The sequence below is a fragment of the Pseudonaja textilis genome, chromosome 3, assembly GCF_049901715.1.
Source record: "Pseudonaja textilis isolate UNSWEBS1 chromosome 3, rPseTex1.2, whole genome shotgun sequence".
In the NCBI taxonomy this organism is placed as follows: Eukaryota; Metazoa; Chordata; class Lepidosauria; order Squamata; family Elapidae; genus Pseudonaja; species Pseudonaja textilis.
In genome coordinates this window covers 113,868,544-113,896,405 of record NC_141992.1, presented here as the reverse complement: position 1 = coordinate 113,896,405, position 27,862 = coordinate 113,868,544, and the positions used below count along the sequence as shown (strand labels likewise).

The 27,862-nt window shown below is 37.4% G+C and overlaps 1 protein-coding gene across 1 annotated transcript in view; it reads left to right on the top strand.

Annotated features, from left to right (window-relative positions):
• Window positions 1-2,936: 2,936 nt before the first annotated feature.
• The window catches only part of ADAMTS16 (ADAM metallopeptidase with thrombospondin type 1 motif 16), an 82,069-nt gene continuing 57,143 nt past the window's right edge, over window positions 2,937-27,862 (top strand). Inside the window, exons 1-8 of the mRNA XM_026701010.2 lie at window positions 2,937-3,349; window positions 3,664-3,751; window positions 10,100-10,425; window positions 18,480-18,753; window positions 20,454-20,653; window positions 21,990-22,073; window positions 26,943-27,102; window positions 27,593-27,698. Of these exons, the coding sequence (XP_026556795.2) occupies window positions 3,287-3,349; window positions 3,664-3,751; window positions 10,100-10,425; window positions 18,480-18,753; window positions 20,454-20,653; window positions 21,990-22,073; window positions 26,943-27,102; window positions 27,593-27,698 (1,301 nt within the window). The 5' untranslated portion in view covers window positions 2,937-3,286. The remainder of the gene's footprint in view (window positions 3,350-3,663; window positions 3,752-10,099; window positions 10,426-18,479; window positions 18,754-20,453; window positions 20,654-21,989; window positions 22,074-26,942; window positions 27,103-27,592; window positions 27,699-27,862) is intronic.

Genomic DNA, 27,862 nt, shown 5'->3' with positions numbered 1-27,862 from the left:
GGTCTGTACAGTTCCCAGCTCCCTCTTCTGGGTGAGTTCTCACTCCTACAAGAAGCCAAATACCATGTAATTTGTCACAGTACTGAAAACTATGTCATGCATTACAGCATGCCAATATTTTTTCTTCTCATGTTTTTGATTTAGTCAAGCTAGCAAACAAGGAGTTTCATTAGTACATAGCAAGTTAGCATCAAGGATTATCTTATATCTAAACATTCTTTTTTACTATTGTCTAGAGAAGTAATAGGTGGATGAACAAAGAATTGTTTTAAAACTTCAAAAACGTTTTCTTTAAAGAAAAATAAAGCAGGAGGCAAAAATGACCCAAAGAGATACTACTATTCACTGCAGCAATGTAGCTGATCTTATACTGATTCTTTAATGTGCATTTGGAAATAGGCCTCACTCAAGGTTTTGAAGTGGGATAGTTGGAAAAGCTAGACACAATCCATTTTCCACTCCCATTATAATTCTTAAATCTAGCTCATACTAAATCAGATCAACCCCCATATCCCATTGCAAAGCTTTTCCAATTAGTTTAATGCATTTATATAATTTATTATATAATTTCTCCTTCTTGTCCCAATGCACTGTAAGTACTGTGTATGGGAAAGGTACTCTCCAAATCTGGAGACTTCAGACTTACAGAAGATCCTGCATGGCCATTTATAGAGACCTCTTCACGAATAAACTGGGATGAAGACAGAAATATTGTTGTCAATAATTCCCAGTGTCTGGTTATAGGAAGAAGGATAAATTCACAGAAAAATTCTTTTTTGTTATTTTGCTACACTAGTCCACAGGTCTACAACTTCTAGTTGCCACAGTTTGCATGCAGTGAAGGATTTTTAACATTCCCTGTCGAAGAATCAGCAATTATTTCAAATAAGTGTGTGTTGAAATAATTTTGATATATAGAGACACCTATAACTTCAGGCCATTTTTAGAACTGTCTTTTCAAATAAAGAAAGAAGTACCAATGGTCAGAAAGAGTGGTAACACTTAACAAATCTTTGCTGATCTTGAAAATTACTTGTCCACATGTGCCCTCACTGTGGCACAAACATGTGTTGCTAACCATTCTTTAAGGACATGACAATCGTGATGTAATCCTTGTCTCATATCCAGCCCACAGATGAGCTCCCTGCCTAATTCTATACGAAGCTGATCAAATGTCAAAGTGGCATTTTCTATGCAGACACATGCTTTGCTGTATGCTCACTTTTCAGTGCTTTGGTGGTGTCCATGGTGATGATGCAGTCAGGCACTAGGGTCTGCCCAGTTTCTGTGGCTGCTTTCAACTCAGCATAGACACTCACATTTTTCAGGCCCAGTCTGTGGGGTTTAATCTTTGGAGAGAAAGAATAAGGCCCTGTGCAAAATCATCTCTTCACATTTGTTAAATGCTTCTGTGAAACTGCTTACTGGTTATAGACTGCACATAGGAACATTACAAATCTTCCCACTTTTCAAAATCAATTTTTTTTGTAAACTGAGTGTTGCTGCTGAATGCTATTCTGGCAGCAGAAGTGGTGGAAAAGACAAATTTCAAAGATGGAGCTAGGGAGATGGCAGAAGTAGCAGGAAGTCTACCTTCTGGTGCCTATTAAGAGTCCACTGATCAGCCATGTTTGAGACAATGAGCAAGAACAAGCCAATGAGAAGTGTGTAAGAGAACAATCAAGACAGACTAAGTAGGAAACCAAGACCAAGAGGGAAAGAGATAGCAAGCCAGAAAAGCAATCTGCAGATGATGTAGACAATGAATCTTTGCTGTAGTTCTTGATCTGTGGATGAATGGAGGCTTCCTGGAAAAACAGAAAAGACCCATGAGTCTAAACTTCTGTAAAACTCAACTTTTACACCAGTATCTCTACATGTTAGGTAGGAAGACTGACAGATCTTTATCCTACAGGTGGGAAATCCAGCAAATGATTTTCTTAATGGCCCACATAGAAGTTGCAGCACTGTACTTCCTTGTTTCTGAGGGAGCAGTGGCTTCTAGGATGTGAAGTGTTGTGATGCCCCTTTGCACATGCATGCAACATCAGTACATATACAGAAAGGCTGGTGCCTGCATCATGATGCCACTTCTGCCATCTTACTCATTTTCACACATACACCAATGTCACTGTCAAGGAAATTAGTATTTAGCTGTCAGGACAGAGCAAATTACACTGGCATGTTTTAGTGGCCCTTTACAGATGGGAAGAAAGAACATTAAAATGGCTTCCAGAAGGAGATCCTACCTGAATTCACCAGGAAGAAGCTATGCTCAATTATTGACAATCATGAAACTTTTTTGCTGTCAGTGACTGGGATTTTACCTTATCAACAGATCAAGATGAGATTTTGAAACGTTTCAAGAGATTGAAGCTCTTCCGAGCACTTCTTCTCAATTAAAACGAAGTGCAAGGACCTCCCTTCAGAAGGAAAAGAAGGACTTCGTCCTTTCTTCTGCGCTAGTTTTATTAGCACTTTTCACCAGGGGAATTTTAAAAAAGCGCATTTCCTCCCAGCAGTCCATAGCCCATATTCAGGAATGGGAGAGTTGAAATGTATGGCTCTGGCACCTTTTGAGGGGGGGAGCGGGTCAGGTGTATATACTCGTCCTTTCTGAAGGATAGAAGACGTCTGCCCTCTGCACCTGCTCGAAAGCACTTGCAGGGCTGAAGCGTGTAGGGAGCCCCCGGGGTCCCGAAACTCCTCTCTCGTCCGCCTTTGCCCCTACCTGCCCGCCTCTTTGCCTCAGCAGGACAAAGGCGAGGGAGCCGGACGGCGGGACCCAAACCCCGCCCACCTCCCACCTCTCCATCCGAGCGCGCCGCTTCTCCGCCGCCGCTGCAGGTGCGGGAGGGGCGGGGCCGAAGTGACTGTCATTCAGCGGGAGCCCCCGGGCGGGGGTTACCCTGACCCGTGCGGCAAGCGGGAGGTCCCTCGCATGGGGCGACGGGCTGGAGCGATACACCTGGCGCTCCAAGGAGCCTCCAACCCTTCCACGCCCGCTGCCGTCACCGTCACCAGCAGCAGCAGCCCCGCCGCTTTGGGTCAGGCACTTTTTAACAGCCGCTGGGCGTTCTCCTCGCCGCGGCGCCTCCGCCGACACCGGAGAGGGATCTGTTCATTCCTGTCATAAAGTCGCTTTAGGCTGCCTCTCTGCACAGCTCCCCCTCGCAGATGCAGGTCTTTGCCACCCTGGAAGAGGGCTCCATTTCCCTTTCCAAACCAGGAGGCAGCTTCCCTCCGTCGGCTTCATCCCACAGCTTACAATTCATCACTTCTCCGGATGATGCCTTCAAACAGTTTAGCGGGGCTGTGGTTTTGGCTTTTCTTTGAAATACAGGTTAAGGTACGTTCGCCCAGCCTCAGACAGAGCAACTAAGCGGAAGCATTTGCCTCCCGCATTTTTCTCACCCTACCCGACCCGGTTTCCCTTACCGCCGCATTAATGACGTCAACGCGAATAGCTCGGGGATGTTCTCTCAATGTTTAAAAAGTTTTTTTCCCCCTTTTTTTGCTTGTTTGTAAAATGTGACTGCATTCCCTGAGCCTTTGCAAAATATTGAGGGTGGGTGGGGGGGAGAGATTGTTGGTCTCTGCCTCTCTTTCAACGATGCTTGGTTTCTTGCATAATTATTTTTTATTATTATTATTATTTCATAGGGATATGTGGGTCAAACAGCTGAAGGAAGCCAACCTCTCCTGCTTTCCCCTTTGCATTCAGAGTTGCTGCGCTTCACAGATAATAGTGGTAAGTTAACAGAACTTGGAATATTTGTCAGGGCACCTGAATTTTACTAATTTCCTAACTGCTCAGGTTATGTAACAAAGAATAGCATTACTGTATGTAAAGTGAATAATAGCTGAAAATAGCCTTTTTGACTTTACAATCTTTCGCAAATGCACCAACATTTCACTGATAGCATCCATCTCCAGACTATATTGCAGTGCATGTTTACTTGGAAGTGAATGCCGTAATGTTTAGTAGTGTAAGGACTGCAATTTTAATGTGCTGTACTATTTTGTACGAACTTTCAGAGAAGTTAACTGAGATTTTGTACATTAATATGATCTTATGAGCACTCCAAAAGCTCCTGTTTCAACCCCTGTAAAACTGGGGTTGTTTACACTGTTTAATTGTAAGTGTGTTTAGAAATATATTCCACTGTAATCACTGAGGGAAGTACACTTTCTTGGAATTTAGCCCTACCAAAATAATGGGACTAGCTGTCAATTAAACTTGCATAATGTTGGCTGTATCATTCTGTGGGGATTCAAATAATAATAAGCTAAACATTTAAAGCATAAACAATTAACCTGTTAAATCTAATTTATCCAGTTGTAAACCCACATGGGAGTAAATGATATTGAATTTTGAGAGACTAATTCCAAACAAAATGCTTATAAGTAGGCTATTAAGAAATCTTGCTGCTTTTTATAGGTGCCAAGTTCTGTGTTTTATTGGTAAGACTGAATTATTGAATTTATCTGCTGATACTTGGCATGGTAATAATTGTGAAATGTGTGCTATATTTGATGTGTTTCATTACTCTGTGTCAAAGGATTGGACTTGACTTTCTTAAATTAAACTGATATATTTGTTACTGGCTTTCTTCCAGTCTAGAATTGCTGCCCTGCAACTTAAAACCTAACAATAATAACTTAATGGATGAGGAAATAACACCCACACACATTCAAGCTAATGAATAACTGTTGCTCTCAGTGAGGTCTTATCATGTAGCAATAGGAACTTAATAAAGATTAAAGCCAATCAGTGGTTTGCTTTGTTTGCCTTGCAAATATTTCAGAATAAGTGAGCAACTGTCCTGTGTGAGAACACAAACATATGCACCCTTTTCTCACAACTGGGATAGCAGGTTGTCCAACTTTTATTAAAATCATAAAACAAGCAAGGCAAATAAAACCCAACAATAAAACCATCTTAACGATAACAGTAAATACCAAATATTAATATTTTTGTGTACTTAGTGGATATTAATATTAATGAATAGTAATATTTTGACTACTCATCTATCCACTTTAAGTGTCAAAAAAGATTAATCCGGTGAGTGAACATACTTCCAAAGAGGAGACCAATGCTTGGCCCCTCTTCTATTGAATATGCAGGAGAAGATCTGTGTCTTCCTTCTCTGGTGTAAAAAGTGTTGGAATGTTGTGTCTTCCTCTAGCATTTTTAGAGTAGACAGACAAGAATGGAATCTCATTCTTCCCTGACTGGTGTAAATACCTAAAGCATTATATCTGTTGATGGCACATAATACCTCTAATGTTATCTGACTGTATTTTTATAGTGACCTGCTCAGTTATAGTGAAGCCCTCAGTTAAAGGCAACACACAGTATGCATTACATCTGACAATGAAACAATGCTTAAAAAAAAATATCACCCAATCTGTGAATTATGTTTGCCAGTTTGTGGACAGTCAATAAAGAAGGAGCAAGCAAGTCTCCAGAGGCAAGGAGTTCAAGAGTGTGAGGCTAACCACAGAGAGGATTACTTTGGGGCCCATGTGTCTTACCCCTCTTGAACCCTATTCATGCAGGGATGGAAGCCACAGCAGCCCCTCCCTGCTTCAAGGATGACCTCATCCAGAGCTAACAATGGAATTGTTGTGAACTGGGGTACCTCTGGATCAACAGTTACAACATCTTTTGAGATTTGGTCAGAGCTTATTTCTACCCATCCAGGTCCTTACAATTCTAGACAAAATTAAGCTGTCACAATTACTAGAGCCTGGCTTGAGGAGATGATGCACAAACAAGGGTTATCAGCAAACAATAATTCCTCAACCAGAGCTGGTGGAAGAGCTTCCCCAACAGTTCCATGTGGATATTGAAATGTAGTAGGAAGCATACCAAGCCTGTAATACCCACATTAGAACATTCATTGGTTCAGCTGCTTTCCCCTTCAAATGGAACCACCACAAGGTAGCATCTCTAACACTAGTAGGCAATCCAGCAAGATAGCATGGTCAGTGATAACAACAGCCACTGAGAGATCTAACAGGGTCAAATGGGTCGTTCTCACACCATCGAGATCCTGGTATACTTTATTTATTTGCTTTGCTTTGCTTTGCTTTGGTATCTATCCTGCCTTTATTGTTGTTGATAATAAGTAAAGGCAGCAAACATACCTAATATTATTTCCTCCTTTTGTTTTCCCACAACAACAATCCTGTGAGGTGGGTTGGGCTGAGAGTATGAGACGGTATCCACAAGAGTAACCAATACTGTTTCTGTCCTGATCTGAAACCTGGCAAAATCCCAAATAAATCATTTTCATCTAGAGTCTTCTGTAATTAGGGCACTGCAACTTTTTCAGCAACATTCACCAAAGCGGAGATTGGAAACCACATATATCGTGGTATGGCTTCTTTGAGAACACACTTTTTTCAAGGCTGATGACATCACATCCGCCTCCCCCTTCCCCTGCAAAAAAATTGAATCTTGAATTCTGGCATGCATGCCTTCCAGATGCCTGAAGAGCCAGGAGGATGTGGGTCTAAATACATGTTGATTCATGCTGCAGATTCCTACCCACTTCTCAGCCTCCACAAACTCAAATGAGTCCTATGAGACAGTGGAAGACATTGCCCCATGATTCATATTAGATTCTGTCCTTATTACCATTTAATTGCCAATGAATATGAGTGATCCTCTCTTCAGAAAACCTTGTATTCATTTCAATTCATTCATTAATTTCATTCATTCATTGCCTTCAACTGCCTCAAGGCAGTTACCAATGCCTTTACCAAAGGCAAGCCACCCAATTGGGTTAATCCCAGGCACTCTTGTCCTTCTGTTTGGAAACCACCAAATATCTTATCCTTCTTTATTAAACTACCTCAGTGCCTACTGTGTTACAGTAGGTATAAATTCCCCTACCAGATACATCTACCTGGGCAGACAGTACATAAACACATACTGAGGACACCAGTCTTAAAAATATAGGACAGGGGGGAATATCAGAACTATGAATCATGGCACTAATATGTTATATCAACTTAGCAAAAATTGGCATTCTGCTAAGGATCCCTAATGTGAAAAGTCTCCAAGAAGGAAATGTCTCTTTTTCTTGGCTATCTATCTGTTCTGCATTTGTGTTAAATATAAAACAGGGTTTCACAACAACTTTAAGAGGTAGGATTTTAATTCCCAGAATTCCCCAGCCTGGATTGGGAATAGAAATGCACTCATCTTAAAGTTGCTGAGATTGAGAAATTCATAACTGATGATAAAAGGATAATGTCTTCTGCATCTTTACTCTTCCTGCGTGCTTGACATGAAAAGCAAGTAAGCTGGTAAAAGAGGCAGGAATACTTGATTTCTTGCCTGAAAAAAAGAATGTTAGTTTGACACTTCTTTATAAGAGTTTCTGGGGGAAAAAGGATGAAGTCCCTGATAAGAGGAAGAGGCAGACCAGTGAAAAAAAGTTTGCAGTCCTTTGGATGATAATTTACTAGGGTGTATTAAAGGAAAATACAGTATATACAAATGGAGAAGAAATGAACAGTAGAGGATGCAAAGTGTGAATTTGGTTAATATAAAAGGAAAAATATTGCCATAGGTGTCATTGTCATATTATAGACCATTCAACCAAACAGAGGAAATAGAAGAACTTTTTGCTAATCAGTTAAGATGTGCAGGAGGTGTTCACTACAATAGCAATGGAGGTCTTTAACAATTCTGACATCAACTGGGAGAAAAAATCTGCACGTAGTTGTAGATCAAACTGATTCCTGATAAATCTACTAGAGAACTTTGCCTACCAAAAAATAAAGAATGGAACTAGAAGATTTGTTGTACCGGACTTAATTCTCACTAAAAGAGATGAAATGAAAGAAGGGGTTGAAGTTATGGAAACTTTAGGAGAAATGACTATGTGTTATTGGAATTCAACATAATGTAGGAACAAGCAATAGAACAAAATCAAACTAGTATCTTAAACTTTAAAAGTGTTGATTTCAACAAACTTAGAGAGAGCTTGGGCAGGATTCCATGGATGGAAATATTTAAGGGAGAAACAACTTAAGAAGCTTGGGAAACTCTGAAAAATGAGACTATAGTCTAGGACAATCCCATTGAAAAAGAATAATTGATCCCAAAAGAAACCAGAATGGCTACATAAAGAACTCTCTGATAAACTGAAAAACAAAAAGGAGAGGTATAAAAAGAAAAGAGACATGTAATTAAGACAGAATATCATCCTATAGCCCAAATCTACAAAGATAAAGTCAGAAACACTAAGGATCAGAATGAATTAAGATTTGTAACAAATGTCAAAAAAGATTTTTTTAAAAAAGTTTCTTTCAATGTAAAAAAACAAGAAAAAGATCAGAGAAATGATTAGTTCAATAATGGGAGAAGATGGCAAGGAGTGACAGACAGCAGGGAGAAAATGGGACTGCTTAATTCATTCTTTGCGAGGAGAATGGATGTGCCCCTGTCTGCAGTGATATCTACTTCTCCTGCCCCAGTACACCCCAAAATATTGGCACAGGCAAATTGTTTCATGATCTGGATCTTACCCACACATCCTCCTTGGGACATTTAATAACAGCCAAATGTACCCTCCTGAACTGTTTTGAAAAAGGACATAAGCATGATTGAATTAGCAACAACATACATATGTACTGAGATGTAAGCCATGTGGAATTTATTGGAACAACCTCTAACATAATATTGCCTAAGACTGTAGCCTAAACATAAATGTGTATACTATTTCTTCTATTATCAATGTTGTTCAGAGTGAGATCTTGGCCATTTTCATCTGACATTTTTTGGGTTACAGCAATGTACTGATTGGTCAAGTTGTATTTCAGTGAATAGAAGCTGAAATTACTTCAAATACTAAAATAATCTATCAGGAGTAGCATTGTCTATTTAGTAAAAGATCACTTGGGAAACTTATTTGCACTCACTTTATTCATTTCTATCTTTGGATCAAGAGGCATTTGACTAGTCAATAAATTGCTTTCAATTACTAAATCATGATTAAACTGGGAACAAGTTTGGACTTACGTTCTCTTCCACTTTCCACCATCATTCTGTGATTCTGTGACTTTTGTTGAACCGTACAAGATTTTTTTCATGTTCTTTCATATAACATGCAATATACAATCAGTACAACATAAGTTAGAAAATGTTTCATCCTTTATGCAGGATTTTTTTCAATTTTTCATCCAAAATGTTCATTCCATTCTGCCAAAAATGGCTCAACTGCAGGTAATTGCCTATTTTCTGGATTATAACCTTTGGTTGCACATCTAAGTGAATCTCAACAAAAGTTTAATGAAATCTTTTTGCCTTTGAATTTTGAACCTACAATTTGCATAGAACCTTGTTATCTCTAGATCTTCATTTGAATATTAGTAAGATAGCACACCTGTTAAGTTGAAACAGCCCCTTTAGAAAATCAGAATATAATTCTGGGAGTTCAGAATTAGAATTATCTCTGTATGAAATGAAATGAAATGAAATGAAATGAATAAGTAATGAACCTGAAAATACCCATTTGCACTTAATGAAAAATATTTTTAATATATCACACACTTCTTTTGAAACCCAAGATAGTATATGAATGATTTTTAGTATCTCCTACAGTAGTTTAGAATTGATGTTTTTCAATATAAGTAATATAACACAAGATCCTATTGCCTGTAAATATATACACTAAAGGTGTGTATTAATTAATATATAACATTATTTAAACCAATTTGTTGTGGTTTAATATTTTTGTCCACTATATTTCAATATAGGGTACATTCCAAATGAAAATTTTCTTGAAAATCTGCATTGCTGATTGCTGCTGAATGATGGAGCTGCATGAAGCTCTCGGTTGACCTCATAGCCTTAAGCAAGTCACTCTTTCATCTTTAGCCCTTACATCTATTATCACTGTCTTCTCATGGATATATGTTCTCATGGATATATCAATGATAGTTATCTGGAGTTTTAATTTAGTTTTAATTTAGTTAAGGAGCTAGGTTGCAGATTGAATTATATTTGTAGATGCTCAAATTGTGCCTGCATTTTGGGCCTGCCATTTGCAATCTGATGCTATGCCTTGACTTATTACAGAATATGACATTGTGACAGCATATGAAGTAGACCAAAATGGAGATTATATAAGCCATGCAATTGCACACCATGAAAGAAGGAAGCGATCAACTTCAGGGAGCTCAACTGATTCATTACATCTCCATCTCCAAGGATTTGGCCATGACTTCCAACTTGATCTTAAGACCTCCAATTTTCTTATGGCACCTGGATTTACAGTACAAACTCTTGGCAAGGGGAGAACCAAGACAGTACAGACATTCCCATCTGAAGACTTTTGTTTTTATCAAGGCATTTTGCGATTGCACAAAAACTCTACTGTAGCACTTTCAACATGTGGAGGCTTGGTAAGTAGAGATGTGACAAATGCTACAATTTAAGTTATGTGGAAGTCAAATTGGAAAGAAAATATTCTATATAGGTAAAATATTTGTGAGCATTTCAATAGCAAATCATACACATAATCATTTGTGATAAATTAAGAACTCTACTGTCTTGGGTATGCATCTGACTGGACAAAGAAGGATTTGAATCATGAAATAGAATAGAGTAATATTGAATAGATCTTCCTTTTACCAAAAATAGTAATGAATCCTCCATGAAACTCTGCAATTCAGAGTTGGAAACTAGACTAGATCCACTTAGATAAGCTCACCATCATCCCACCCAAAAAGTTAAAAAACAAACAAACCAAGAATTGTAGTAGCAATTGAAAATTAACCCTGTTTAAAAAGTCACGTTTCAAGCCTTCATTTAAGTAGGGCTTTTCTTTTTGTATCCTTGCCCACAGGTGGACTGTTAGCAGGTAGACTTTTTGGTGCCCACTTTTGAGCAAGCTGGCTCTCATTTCCATTGTATTTATGTTTTGGTAATAATCAGATTGGTTCATTCCTTGTTTTTTACTGACTGTGTGAGAACTAGCTCACAACAGCTCTGACTTCCTGTGAAGAATGATCCTTTTTGGTAACCATGTTGTTCAATGGTGACTCACATCAGAACATACTTTCATTCACTCATTCATTCACAACACCTTATGTGGGAAGGAGAACAAAGATCTTCGAGACTGAAAGAAGTACTCAGTTTTATCAGTCATTCCATCTTATTGTTATCCAGTCTCCCATCCTGAGCCCTTTTGTGTTGCTAGCCATCTGATGTGACTTATTTGTTTTATGAAAAAGACAAGTGAGTTAAGTTCCAATTCTAGCTTTACTAAGGAACCATGAATTTCAGATAATTTCTCATAAAAATATTTGACCACCCAGAAAACTTATAAATAAACAGAAATGTTCTGTAAACAATCTAGTTTTCATAACTTCTTATGAGACCAGCCCTGGAGATTTTATTCCTCCAATTAAAGTGTGCATGTGACTTACTTGTATTTGAGCTATGCACATATACCCTTACACTTGCCAGAATCCATGCTCCCAAAAAAGACACCGCCAGTACAAAATATTAAATTACTATGAATTGTACTAATCACTGTCAGTTAAGATTAATTGTTTGTAAAATATAGCATTCCATTTATAAAATGAATGTATCCCCATATTCATATCTACAACCATTCATTCACAGAAAAGCTATCCTGTCAACTGCAAGTATATATATTCTCAGAGGGACTGTAGAAATGAGAGTTCAGGAAAGCAAACAAATCTACACATGCTTACTCTTTGTTAAGTTATATTGGCTATTCCCATTTAAATATGGAAAGGGTTCTGCTATACTGGCTGCCAATCTCTTTAAGCTAGTGAAAACTGGGGAAAAAATCAGGTTTTATTTTTTTTACAGTTTGCCCCCATCCCCAAAAAAGTAAGTTCAAAGGAGGCATTGTGGTGGGCTTTCCCAATGCTGGATTATGAGCAGTTTAATTTTATTTTTTTCAGTTCCTACTCTGTATCATGTCTTGAGTTAGAGGAGAATATCTCTAGCATAACCTGGGCCAGATATGGGGCACTATTTAGATTTGGTTAGTCATAACAATTACTTAGATGAAGTTTGATATTAAATAGTGTGCTAAGAGGCTCCTATAGGATGAATGCATAATTCCTTATTTTGCTTTTTTACCCATAGCATTTGATATATTTCATCTTCAATGCTGACATTCTGATTAAAGAATATGTCAATACTCTTGATCTGAGTAGGTGGATCCTAAATGGAGCAAATTCTTGAAGTTTCTTTAAGGCCATTTCCATCACTGAGTGTCTTGTGGCAGTAAATCCCTTGAATCAATAGTGAAAGAAGTAATTATTTTATCTGTTTGCGGAATAGTCATTCAAATTAACAAGTAATCCAGTGTGATGAGAAAGATGGAAGGTTTTGCCTGCTTTCTTTTCGTTGTGCATAATTTTGTTGATAGTATTGTTGTTAGGGTTATACTTGTCTATACTGTGTGTACTGAAATTGGATTTCAACATGCATTTTCATTACTTGATGACCAGAGGCATCCAAGAACCAAGTGTCAGCCCCAAATTTATCTTGGGACAGATTTTCAGGGCTGCTACAGCGGGGGATAGGCAAGATGTGGGAATGGGAGAATAGCGAGGGGACTTTAGCCATAACAACATTCTTTCACAAGAGATCAAGGAACCTGGAGGGGAGTGACCAAAGTTTGGTGGCAGCTGAGACAGGAGATTGATTGGGCCATGTGATGTGAAGGTCACTAAATGGGGCAGGGTGTGAGTTTTAGTGTGCATGGAGGAGAAACGCGGGAATTCAGATTCGGGTTTTCCCCAGATGGGCCAACATGACTTCTCTAATAAATTCTTACTTTGATGGACTTTGTCTCGGAGTTCTGATTTGTATCGAGAGTTTACTTGGAATGCTGACACCAAGCTGTGGTTATGACTATGCAATTTAAGGCCTTGATTGATTGCCTGGTGCTTTTTAACATCACATGAATATAAAAAGGGGAATATGTCTTTGAATATGCAATCATGACCACCATCCTGATATGTAGATGATGACTAGAGCATCAAACAAATATGATGTAAGTAAATAGTGTATCCTAGTGGGGACTCAGCTGATATATTTGACTAGCAAGTAATGCAAAATTAACTGAATGATATAATGTTTTGAATATTGTGCTCATATTTTATTTGATACTTTGATATATGGTGATTGAAGATGTTGGCTAAAGTATTTGTGTACATCCATTTTTCACGATTATGGGTCAGCATTGTGCTACTTAGTAAGCTTCTGTTAATGTGTTTTCAATCTATTTGAAATTTAATTGAAATTCTCCATTTCATAAAAATAATATTCTCATTCCTCTGCAGAAATGGGGAGTTTAAAAAAATATCAGTGGGGAAAATCTTCATGTTCTTTAATGAATTATGATAATTATGAATTCATTTTAAAACCAAAAATGTTATCCCCTTTCAGTCTCCTTGCATTGCATGTGCTTCCTGGAATTCTGGTGGAAAATATAATTGACCCCATGGCAGCCAAGGAAAGAAGTTGGTGCTCTGAAAGTTACTTATATTTTAAGCTAAAAAGTTTTTAAAAAACACATAAAACTTTATTTCTTTGCTAAGTCATCTTACTTTTAGAATGCCCAAGGAATGGCATTATAAAATGGGCAATGCAAGAAGCACAGATGAGAAGAGATTCTAAAATTATCCACATTATGTAAAAAGCAAACCCTCCCTTCATTTAATGCATGTCATTCTTCAGTGTATTTATGAACTGCAGTAAGTATCTGTAAATTAATATTAAAAACTTGTGAAATGGATTTAATGTTCTTTAGGGAGATGACTTCACTTAATTACAGATATATTTTGTCATGAGATAACATGATGTCTCTTTATTAGAATGCCAGGATTATGCTATTTATTTTTACCAAACTCCCTTACTCCCACCCATAGGTTCCACCCAGGAAAGAAAGTCTAATTTATATTCAGGAGTGTTTAAGTTTTAGCATATTATTTATTGAAACATAATGTTCAAGATGATTTGAGACTTTTTCCACTTTCAAAGTACAAAGTACAAAACCACTGATACAGGGCAATCAGTTAATTAGCCCCCCCCGCCCCCCTTTGTACTCTTGGACATTTGTTTAACAAGTGTTTCCTTCTCTTTGGTGACTCTAAGACAGCAAAATAATTTAGTGCTCCCAGGGTTTATATTCTCAGTTTGACTACTTACATATCTCAAGTTGTATTCATTATAAAATTAACACCAGGAACTGGCTTATGCTAACTTGTACAAGTTTCACAACTTAAGTAAATGACTTTCTCCATTTTGGATAGAAAAAAAATATATCAGTGAATCTGTGATGAAACATCCACATAATGTAGTAATTAGCGTTTTAGTAGTAATAAGGATTTTGTAGCATATCAAAAATATAGATAGTGAAGTATCTCATTGACAACCGTATTTGGGGCTGGATATACATCATTAAGCAGTGTGATCATTAAGTGAGACATCGTGACCTCACCTGATTTTACAGCCTTTTTTGCCCCTGGTCAAATTACCCTGGTCTTTTACGAAGATATCACATGACCACAATTTGCAACCTTCCCTGACAACTTTCCAGTGAATAAAGGCAAACGTATATGTACCAGGGTAATCTTGCAAGATCCAGTCTGGCCTGGGACCAGAGGTTTTGTCTTCTGAACTTTCAGACTCATGCTGGAGCCCATCTTCAGGGAATCCTGCATAGCTTTTTCTCTGGTAATATCACTCTACTAACTAGAGCATACAAAACATTTGCTAGACCAATACTTGAATACAGCTCATCAGTCTGGAACCCGCATTATATATCTGATATTAATACAATTGAGAAAGTCCAGAAATATTTCACAAGAAGTGTTCTCCACTCTTCTACTTGTAGCAGAATACCTTATGCCACCAGACCTGAAATTTTAGACTTGGACAACCTAGAACTACGCCGCCTTCGGTTCGATCTAAGTATAGTACATAAAATGATCTACTGCAATGTCCTACCTGTCAATGAATACTTCAGCTTCAACCACAACAATACAAGAGCACACAATAGATACAAACTCATGGTAAACCGCACCAAATTTGATTTCAGGAAATACGAGTTCAGCAACAGAGTGGTCAATGTCTGGAATACTCTACCTGATTCTGTGGTTTCTTCCCCAAACCCCAAAAACTTTAACCTTAGACTGTCTACTATTGACCTCACCTCTTTCCTAAGAGGTCTGTAGGGGGCGTGCATAAACGCACTAATGTGCCTACTGTCCCTGTCCTATTGTTTCTTTTTATTTTTTTATATGTATTCATTTCATGTATACATAACCATGCTTATACTTACACCTGTTATCTAATAATTGCTTGATGAAATAAACAAACAAACAAACAAACAAACTTACTTCTCTCTACCGGAATATACCGGACAGCTCAAAAGACTAAACCTCTGATCCCAGTGACTGACCCAGGTTGGATATTACTTCCTAATGATTTTACTTATCAGAAGCCAACTGGAAAGGTTACAAATGGCAATCGTGTCACTGCACGTCACTGCAATTGTCACAAATACAGAATTCAAATTGTGTTCTTGTGACTGCAATGGTTTGGTTATAAGCCACTTTTTTCAGCACCAATTTAATTTTGAACAGTCAGTAATGAATAGTCATAAGTGGAGGACTATCTGGGGGGGGTGGGGGTTGGAACCTAAACAATGAGCATAACATGTCATTATAAGAAACAACTGAAAAATATACAACAGAAAAAGCTTCTGAGTTCCATAGAAGTCCAGAGACAGGAAGTCTAGTCCTGCCAAGAATGTAATAAGGGTTAATGGAGAGGCAGTTTCTGTAAGCAACATCAGAATGTTTCCTTCCTATCTTCCTTACAGGATTAGGCCAGTAATTTCTTCTAACAACCTGTTCTCCAAACTGCTTGGAATGTTAACAACCGGTTCTAGCGAACAGGTGCGAACTGGTAGAATCCAACCCCTGGATCATCTATAGCACTACCGGAAAGTAAATCCCTTTGTAAATCTAGCAGTTTAGTGTTCTAAAATATCCAAAAAAAATCTGAGAAACTATTTTTATTACTTAACATGAATCAGTCCTATGTCCAGGTAATCTTGTTCCATCTTGTCATTATTACTTTTGATGCTGTTAAAAGTGAATTCCTCAAATTGTGGACAAATATTTATGTATATGACATATAAACTGCGGGTGACTGTTTCGCTCTAGAAATATTAGAGCTGTCTCAGAACTTTTCCTGGTTATGGAACTTTCATTGAGTGAAAAGAGAAACCATCATCAGGTGTATGCTAATAATGCAGCACATTGAGATCCATGGTGTTTTGTAGTTGTTATGGCAACACAATAACAAGTAGGAGTCTTTCCTGATAAATAGAGCTTGAACACTCCAAAATCTACTACAGGTTTGACCCAGAAGACAAAAGAACACTTGACCTTATTATTATTAAATATAAATTCATGGTGGTCAGTGGTGCAAAAGACCTATTAGCTGATTCAGTCTTCCATTCTCATATTTTCCTTTGATAGGGTTTTTAATGCTATCACCAGTGTCATGTTGGCATTTCAAATGATTAGATATCTACACTTTTTTCACTGTTTAAATAGCCCCATGCAGTGCTTCATATTTCATTCCTAAACAATCCTTTGCACCATACAGGAGCACAAGAAGAATATTTATCTGCTATACTTTAAAGCAAGCTTTGTGGGGCACATGGCAGTGCATGGCTGCTTTTAAGAGTTATATAGAAAGATGGTACATTTGGGCCCCCACTCATTCTGGAAGGCGTCCTTGCAATCAAATCTCAATAGTTGCATAACCCCAACTTTACAGAGGTGGGTGCCTTTATAATAGGAGGAAGATTTCTGCCAGTACAACTTTGGGAAAAATTAAATAACATTTTGCAATAAATCTTACCTAGTCCTGTATATTAAAGGGAGAACAGATCTGCCACCAAAACTATGTTGCTCTATAGAACTTGTTAATGTAAGTATAACCTAAATTCATGCCTGAAAATGATGTTAGATAGTGTTCCTTCCCCCCCACTATCAATAGGCATTAATATGGAATGAAAACAAAGAAAACTTATAATTCTGGAAAAAATGTTATAGTCGGTGTATAATAGGTGAGTTCTACAGAATGAGTTTTATTCTGAAACTGCTCTGATTGCAGATTAAAACCCAAGAAAGACTACTCTGGAATGTTCTCAGTTTTTGTGACGTTTGCCAAAATCAGGACACTATAAGGACAGACATGATTATACTTAAGGCAGCCTTCACTTTGGTTTTTCCTACTCTACTAAACATATTTATTAAAAAAATATCATTGTGACCATTCCCTGTATATGCTATGGATGTTTTCTCTTTCTCCTCTACAATTTCTGAAGCTGCATTTTAGTTCCTTTGCAATCTGGTGTTCAGTTACTTTGCAATCTGGAATATAGTTGCTGGGAGGTAGTCATGGCCTTACCTGAGGATACGATGGAGGTAGGGTTACTTTTCATCATCATCAAAGAACATCTTGCATTTGGGAACACTGTACGAAACTAAAAGCTTACAAGAATCCTACCTTGCTAAACTTTGTTTTCTCCATTACACAGCTAAGAATCAATGGGCAAACTTTTGATACCTATACTGTAAATCCAGTTTGGGGGACTTAGTTCTTGGGATAGAACATATTAGAGAGGGGCTAATATCACTTTGGAAATCATAGACGTATATGAAAAAGGATTTACCAATGTTCGCATGCAGGCCATGCCTTCAGCATGACTTGAAGGGAGATCTGTAAGTGCCCATTTGAACAATTTTTCTGTCCCTGTGGTACCAGTCAAGTGGAATATATTATTCACTATATCCTCCTCACTACACTCTCCTATTTACAGTAAGATTAGGCACCAAATTATTCATGGTAGGTGAATGCTCTGATCTTCGCTTATTCAAAGCAATGGCCTGATGAGAGTTTACACTTGTTCGGCACAAAAAGACTTCCTGGTGCCATGGAAACTTACAACTGAATTCAGGTGAATGCAGATAAACTTCCCTCAGACCTTTATCCTCAAAGTGCAAAGATCAATGACTGAACTGGAATTTGGGGCTTAAATGATGCTCCAGATATCTTACATACATTACTATACCTTGTTCAATCATAACCCCTTTACAGCTACTGAAATCTGTGTTGGTATAAATTGTGGTTAGCATTGGAATAAAGATACTCGGTCATTGTTACAAGTGACAAGATAAGTGAGAAAAAGTAGCTTAGAGAAGAGGCAATATTCATCCCTAGGCTTTCTGCTTTGAAAATACTGGTGTGCATATAACCACCATGAGGTTTAGGCAAATTGTAAAAAAGGGCCTGCTGAAAGCTGAACATGGGAAAAGAATTGAAGGAATTTTCTCTAGGATTGTTAGCAGCCACTGCCCTGGTTTCTAACTATGTTTTCTTTTTCTAGTCAGGCTTGATCAGGACGCAGGAAGTGGATTACTTTTTGAAACCACTACCTCCAAATATTGCACTTAAGCATAACATTTCTGCTCCTGGTGGTCACCGTTCTCATGTACTGTATAAGAGATCAACTGAACCTAAACTAGTAATTGATAATAATGAGGTAATTGGAACTGATGCAAGTCAGCAAGAGGCTCTCAATTATGCCTTTCAAGATAGCCAACCATCTCTCAATTCTGAGTGGCGTCAAAAACAGCACTTTTGTGGAAGGCGTAAAAAATGTATGTAAAAATGTCTCTTCCTCTGTTTATTACTTAATCTATGTATTTTAAGATTGCCAATTTGACATTCAGTTCTGCTTTTTCCAGCAGATACACGTTGTCACAATAAGATGTGATCTAGAAATGAAGTTCAATTGAACATTTGCTACTGCTTTGTGTAATGTAATGTGTGAGAGGTTTACTCTAATGTAATACTATATCATATGTACAAGCAAATTGACATCACAGTGTTTGTAGTGTAAACTGATTATCATGTTAGGCTTCACTGTTCAAAATTCTCTTTTCCTAATACTTTAACTCCTTAACTGGGAATAAACAATCAATGATGTGCTGTATCCAATGCTTTCTCCTATTTTTTTTATTGTTATTAGGGTGTTGAAATTTATGTTGGCTTTTGAATACATCTGCATATTTCCACTTTTTTAATCTTAGGAGGAAATAACCTGATATGAAAAAAGTCTTGGTTCCAAATCCCATTAGACCCCAGCCAATGAGACAGAAGATATAAATCACCTAAAAAATAAATCAGATTATCAAATTGTACTGAATCTAAGCATCTTTGGCCCAACCCGGACAAATAAAGCACTCTTAAACTGCATTGATTTAACCAGGGAAAATATATGCACAATTTAAATCAATGGTATTGGTTACCATTGGCCTATACTAATAAATGTTTCTGTTCTGTTGATTTCAATTAATGCATGAAGTATAAAAAGTTCTTGTTTTTGCCTGGTTTGTTTTCTTTTGTTTTCGCTCATCTTTCACTCGTTTCATATGTTTAATGGAGGGGAGCATTTAAGATATTAATTTACTTTGCAATTTCTGTTTGTAACAAAATTTCACAGTTCAACAAAATCAGGGGTTTTGCAAATGCCCAAACCAGTCCTTACTCACATAACCTAAGAATACACCAATAGGGCTCATTTTAATATTATAGCATGTTGAGATTTCTTTCCACAGTTTTCAATGGAATATTATAAAATGTTGAACTTTCCATTCCTTTCTATATTATTCAAGATAAATAGAAACACAATGTGATTTTCTGTATACTTAGTATACACGAAGCATTGATGGAAAGAAGATTACAGGTACTTCTCAATTTACAACCATTTGTTTAATGATCATTCAAAGTTACAGTGGCAATGAAAAAAATAGTTTACAACCAACCCTCATACTCATGACTGTCACAGCATCCTCACAATCATGTGATCAAAATTCAGGCGCTCAACAAATGGCATGTACTTAACAACGGTTGTAGCATCTCCAGGTCATGTCATTGTTGGTTGCAACCTTCCCAGCCAGCTTCCAACAAGTAAAGTCAATGAGGGAGAATGGTTTTGCTTAATGACTATATGATTCATTTAATAATTGCAGTGATTCACTTAACAACCATGACTTTAAAGGTTGTAAAAATCAGGTATGACTTAAGAATGCTTAGCAATGGAAATTCTGGACCCGAATTATGGTCGTATGTTGAGGACAACCTATAATAGGAGGAAGTGTCATGTTAAAAATTGTAAGTTAGTGCAGCTACAAACTTGGGAGTGCATGTAGAACTCAATATTATGAAACTGGAAATCGTAATATCCTTGACCTATATTCTTGCTTATTTTCAGTTTGTTGATTTGGTTTGATTTTGTCGCTCATTTGAACCTATATAACTGAGTGTTATTTGGACATCTTTTGTCTTCTTGTTGCAGATATGCCTCAGCCTCCAGGTGGAGACACCTATATCTTGCCAGATGAATATAGCCTTCTGATGAGAAACAAGAGATCTCTTCTGAAAGCCCAAAAGACCAAAGAATTCAATGTTGAGACTTTGGTGGTGGTTGACAAAAAGATGATGCAAAACCATGGTTATGAGAATATTACTACTTATGTTCTAACTGTACTTAATATGGTACGGATGTTCCTTTAAGTTGATTACTGAACATTTATACAGAATCCATATTATAATTGTCTAAAGCTCCTCCAACAAGAAGGTATCTCCCCTTGCTCTCAGACAAAAGTTTCTTCTTCTTGTGATACTGAAACATTTGATTTCTATGCTGCCTTTAATAGAGTCCATTGCCCATCGCTGGTGTGCTACAACATTCATGTCTTGGATATGAGTGATATTTAGCAAGTATGTTAAGACACCTCATCTTTGCTTGAATACATAGCCACACAACTGATGCCTCACCTGTTCCTCACTCATTCCTCATGACACAGTAAGATTCTTGCAATGACTCTTCCTAAACCTCCGCTCCCTTCCTGCTTTTCCCTTTGAGAAAAGCAAGGAATAAGCATTGAAGCAGAACCTTGCAGGGTAACTTTGACCAAAAGAAAGCATCATATTTCTAGGATCTTCATAATATTAATGGGTAGAAACAAGTATCAGAAAAAAAGGAGGAACTTAGGTTTTTCATCTGTAGCTATCATTCAGCTGGAAAGACACATCATGTTTCCCATTGCTAACCTGAGTGTAGATGTGCTTCTCTGTATGCCTGTATGGGATACAGAAACACAAGCACATTCAGATATATTCTCAAATATCTTTCAATGCATAGAAATGTAGAGATTATGTATGAATAACTACCCTGAAATATGAACCTTTTTCACTGCTTTGTAAAATTTTATGAGTACACATGTTTAAATAGCAGTCAGTGTACACAATCACACACACACATGCACGTGCACGCACACACACACATGTTGAATGAAAAACTTCTTCTGTGCTGTTTAAATAAAGACAAAAATAGGAGAGTGCATCATAGCTATGGATAAAATCAAACATTGTACAGATAGTCCTCGACTTATGATCATAATTGAGCCCAAAATTTATGTTGTTAAGTGAGTTTTGACCCATTTTACGATCTTTTATGATCTTTCTAGCCACAGTTGTTAAGTGAATCACTGCAGTTGTTAATTTAATGACACAGTTGTTAAATGAATCCGGCTTCCCCATTGACTTTACTTGCCAAAATGTCACAAAAGCTGTTTGCATGACCCCAGGACACAGCAACTGTCATAAACATGAACCAGTTGCCAAGCATCCACATTTTGATCATGTGACCATGGGGTGCTGCAACTGTCATAAGTGTGAAAAATGTGTTTTTTTTTGGTGCTGTTGTAACTTTGCATGGTCACTAAATGAATGGTTGTAAGTTGAGGACTACCTGTATTCTCATCATAGTGCACTGATGGCACTCATATAACGAAGTCTAATTGCTCCATGATTTAAAATTATGTTTCAGGTTTCTGCTTTGTTCAGAGATGGAACAATTGGAGGTAATATCAACATTGCAGTTGTTGGCTTGATACTTTTGGAAGAAGAACAGGTATAGTATATTCAATATTTTAAAATAGAATAATTAAACTTGATGTTTAATCTTGATCTTGGGTTCTGTTCTTGACATCTCAGTGCAGAAGCATCTCAGTAGCCTTATAAGAGTAAACCAATCTTGCCTTAGCTTGGTGCCTGCCGGATGTGTCGAACCACAATTTCTAGAAATGCCCGCTGTAAGACAGCTTCAGAGAAACTACCTCTTATCATCGTAGTATTTGTACATTGTTGTATTTATCTTTATGCAAATGTAAGTTTAAAGAGAATAAACATATGAAACAGAATGCTCAGGGTTGTGCTTGTTGATTTAATGCCCCAATTACGTTGTATAATTAATCTGTATGTTTCAAATTACTCATTCCCAACATGAGGACTTGCCTTCTTTTTTATAAATGTACATCCTGAATATTTGGTATTGAAACTTGGTCCTAGTTCTCAGAGATGCTGCAAGCTCAATAACTCATCCTCTGTCCCAATTGAGGCAGAGTATCAGGTATGGTAGCCATAACTCCTAACTCATTGGCTACACTAGATCATTCCTCTGAGCAATGGATAATTGCAAAGGAAGAAGCCTGGATCCTGGAGCACCAGGCTTGTCACTTAAAAAACTCCTTTACCCTTTAACTAATTTTTAAGTGCTTTCAGGGTAAAGGAGTTCCATTATGACAAATTAAGCTGCTTGGCTCTTCATAGAAGTCTGGAACTATAAGCAAAATTGTTTAATGATGTTCAAAGGATCTGGGCCAGACCACAGTGTCACACATTGGCTGCTTCACAGAAGTGTTTAGCCAGAATATTTTTAACCACAGGTCAACAAATAATTAGGGACTGATTCACACCTCTGGCTAAACTACAATGTATGATATTTGCACATCCAGTCAAGCCAAGAACAAACAAACCTCAGTATGGCTTTGTGTCTTGTATGAAGAGACATCTCTCAGGGGTTCAACCAGGTCAGATTCTATGTAGCTAAAGTTCAGAGAGAACCAGATCTCAGTCCAGTGAGGCCAGAGGTGAATAGGGCAGCCCACAGCAAAAAAAGAAGAGTTAATTTGTGTAAGCAATAACAGGCAAGCAAGGTATCAAGTGTCAAAAGCTGCAGCTGAAATTCAGCATAGCTAGAGGGAAACAGAGAATGCCAGGGCAGGGGTCAAGTTCCAAAGGGAGTGACAATTTGGAGAAAGGGAATGTGCATTTCACCAGGTAAAGACTGTTTCTCTGAGAAGACAAAAAAAAGCATGTTTAGGTTGGAATATCATAGAGGTGATAGAATCTTGTTATGATTTACAATTGGTTGAGTGAATGGTCAGACTGATAGGCTTCTCTGGCAGAAATTCTGCATGATTCAAGATTTCTAGTTCAATTCCCTCATAGTCCCTCCTCATTTCAAGGACCACTCTGGCCTCTTTCATTCTCGGTTATGAAAGATTGCCACTTCTGGATTGGTTTGAACCAGAATTGTTAACCATATTCCATAGTTGTCATGAAACATGATGAACCGTGGTAGCATCACAAGCATGAAGGAATTTCAAATTTATTACAACCCTGTGGCCAGGTACAAATATGAAGGAAAAAAACCGCATATTAATGAAGAAATAATGTTATGTCTACCATTCAATTGTAATTGAAGGATTATACAGTATATGTATTGCCCCACCAGAAGATGTGCTTTATGGTAAAATAAAAGCCAGATCTTTTTATCTATTTCCATTGTCTTTAATGAATATTTTTATTCTAAGTGCATATCTGGAGTATCCAATGAAATACTTGAAGGCACTTAAATGTGTTAGTTTGAGGTATCATCCTTTCCTTCTTAAGCCACAAAAGAAAGACTCCAGATTACCATCTCTCCAGTTGTTACAATTATGTTGATGGCATATTTTCTACTTTCCCATCAATTATTTCCCTCATTCTTTCCTTTTTTTTTTTAGCTTTTGAATTGATTCCAAACTCCTGTGCAGTAGAAAACTCTTCTAGCAATGTAATGCTTCATTTTATGTGCTGAGCGATCAGGGTTCCTAACGTGACAGCATAATTACACTGAATGTTTAGATTTTCATGCTTGGACCATGTCCAACCTGAACGAGTAGGAAGAATAATCTTTTGATCTTACACCTGTGACATAATTTTCCTTTATATCTCTGGCTTGGAAGTTCTACTCCTCTAAATTTTTTGCTTGCTGTTCTGTTGCTTTTGAGACTATCCATAACCATATATGTGTGCTAGTGATCGTATAAACAGAATAAAAGAGCTAAAAAAAATTAGCTAGCAAATGGGAAAAAAATTACAATTTAAAACCAACTATATTTTACAGTTCAGCTTTGAACTGATTAATCACTTAGAATTGTACATAGGAAAATGCCTTTGGCAGATCTTTCCCATTGTTTTTCCCTAATTTTTCTCCCTAAATGTTATTCTAGGAGAAAGAAATAGTACTCAACAGACATAATATGATAATCTCTTCAGAGATTTGTCTAACTTCCTCCCTGTAAAAACATGAAATGTTTTTTGACATTCTTTGTTAAAGTGAGGTATGTCTTCTGGATTAATATTCAGTGTCCATGAATAATAAATCAGACCATTAAGTCTAATGCTCAGAAACCATACATTTTGAACTTGGTGGTTTGGTAGTTGACACATTTGGGAAGCAACTGATTTTGCTGTATATAAATTACATTATGCTAATATTGTGGACAAGATCCAGCAGTAGCTATTGCCAACTTTTAGGAGCTGATAGTGACTGAAACAGACTGAAACGCTTATTTGATATGTATCAAGGGCTTAAATGGGTACAAAAATATCAATAAAGTGTCCATTCATGTCTATCTGTCTTATTGGAATTCTAGCCTTTAACGTTATTTAACTTTTAATAAAGTCTTTTCTTTCTTATAACTTATTCATAAGTGCAGATATTAAGTCCATTTATGCAATAGTGCTGTCCAAGATATTTGAACAAAATTCCTAGGTAAAACGAAGTTCACGTCACCTCTTCTCCACTTAGCCAGTCATCTTACTTCAGTATTAGAGAAGAAAATGAAAACAGCTTCATATATCCTCTCTGCATTCAACACTCTTCTCTCCTCATCACAGATATTTTAGGTATTTAGGTATACAGAACAGCAGCAAAGATAAAAGAGAAGAGATAATATTAAACCCAGTATGTTTTTTTTCAGAGTTTTTGGAGTAAAACTTGAATGGCTTTAGCTACCATGGTAAGCCATCACCCATGAAGGGTGATATCCTAAACAAATGGAGGTACCTGATTTTTTAAATATAGTTTTTGAGAACTATTTCAGAAACTTGAACCATGAGTACAAGCAAGCATAGAGGAATTAGCACCACCTTCTAGCGGTCCTAATCTCAACATTTCTATGCCACCCAGCCATATCCAGGATACTGAGACACTTCATTTTTTGGAATATGGTCCCTTCTCCACTACTATAAAAATTATTGGTGACTATTGGAAATTCCTTATTGATTACTTAGACTTCCAAGGACAAAGCAATAGGCCACTGCAATCCAGATAAATTGAACATATTGCAAACCTCACTATGCATGTACAATTAACTAATGAAGAATTAGAATCTGCTGGACTCTGGTAATTCCAAGGATGAAATGATGGCTTTGGAAAGTCAAAATGCTTTCTGGAAGAAGTTTCTGAAAACCATCTGAAAATGGTGGGATAGGTTGTTTTTTTTTAATTAAGGAAAGTGCAGATTTGCCACTAATCTTGTAAAAATAATAAAGATTCTAGAATTTCATATCTATTATCTCTTTTAATCATATTTTTCATAATCCTTATTTGCACTAGGTGAGACAATGGCTCAGTTGTTTAGATGCTGGGCTGGTCGGTTGGAAAGCTGACAGCCCAGGTTCAAGACCTGAGAGTTGTGCAATGGAGTGAGTGCTTGTCTTTGCCTAGCTCTGCCTACCAACAGTTTGAAAGCATGCAAAAGCGAGTAGATAAATAGGTACCACTTTGATGGAGAGGAAATCACACTCCATGTCATGCTGACCACATGACCACAGAAACGTCTTCAGCCAACACTGGCTCAACGGAGGAAATGAGTGCTGCCCCCTATAGTCAGCAATGATCAGCAGAGTAAAATCTGCAAGGACTCCTTTCCTTTTCCTTTCCTTATTAGCACTATGTCATTTGGTGAAGTAAATGGCTGAGATTTAAAAACAGTACTCTACATTCTTGTTTCTCTGTCTCTAGTGGGAAACACTGTTGCTAACTTGCAATTTCAGGAAGAGAAAACAACAAATACAATATTCTGTGTTCCAAGGTGCCATACCAACCCATTGGATAAGCCACAAAAGAGAGTTAACGAGTCAGCTGAAGAGAGTTTGTGCAATAATAATCAATGATCATTATTTATCAATCACTTGGCAGGATGCAAATCAGGCCTACCAATCTGGGTGCATCCAAACCAAATATTTTTGCTAGGCAAGTCTAGTACTTTACTAAGTGCCTGATAAATATACTGGTTTCCCAGTCCTAGAAAGAACTCCTGTATGAAGGCTCTGATGGATTGCCTGGCCTTGGCTGGTGAGTTGCATTAGGCAATACAATCCTTTCTAATGAGTTTACATTAACAATAGGTCTTTGAAGTTCCTAAAAATGTCAAGTTGATTTTGCAAAGTAGACCGAAACATCAATTTATTTTGTCTAAGCTGCTTTCATAGAAGAAAAATATTGGTGTTCTGTTGTTTCTCAAATCTTGCCCCAAAGTGCTGGTCTGTTTTTATTCAATTGCAAATTGTATTTTTTTTAAAAAAAAAAAACCTTGCTCATTTTTACTTTCCAATTTAAAAAAAAAAAAACTGAGCAGAGGTGTTCCTTTGTTTGACTTGTCTGCAGCCAGGCCTTGTGATTAATCACCATGCTGACCATACCCTGAGTAGCTTTTGTCAGTGGCAGTCTGGGCTGATGGGAAAGGATGGCAGCCGCCATGACCATGCAATTTTACTGACTGGCTTTGACATCTGTTCCTGGAAAAATGAGCCTTGTGATACTTTAGGTAAGTCTTTTCTTGCACTGGGCCACAAATGTGCCAAGGACCTTTTGGCAAGACTGATATTTTCAAATGCAGGTGCTAAATACCTGCAATCTGCAGGACTTAGACATCATATAAATCCTGATGCTTAGATGATGAAAAAAGCAGCATTCCAATTATTTAAAATGTTTGTACAATGATATCCCGTGTTTGCAGTTCCAAACTATGGCTAAATAATATCAAGTACATAGAGAGTTATCCATGTTCTCCTACTTGGAGTAGCAATATCTGATAGGAAAGGACGCCAATTTTATTAATGAACGAGAATATTCTGTGCCAGCATCTTTCTACTCAAAGACAGATCCAGTTTCGAATGCACCAATGGGACTTATAACACGTCTCAGTTGAAGCTTCTAGGATTACAGGAAATACGTGACTTAAAGACAATAGCTATATGCTATAAATGTTTATTACTTTTTTGTGATTATCTTCCTTTTTCACTTAAACTCTCCAGGATTTGCACCAATAAGTGGCATGTGCAGTAAATACCGCAGCTGCACTATTAATGAAGATACTGGACTTGGACTTGCTTTTACTATTGCTCATGAATCTGGACATAAGTAAGTTTGTCAACCTGTTTTGGGAAAAGCAAAAAAGTTTTAAACTTAAAAAACCTTCCTGACCAAAAATGACATGATAGGCGATTCTTTTAGATGTTCAATCATGCTATGTGATTTCCACTAACTAGGATTACTGCTTACATTTTAATCACAGTTGGATCTTT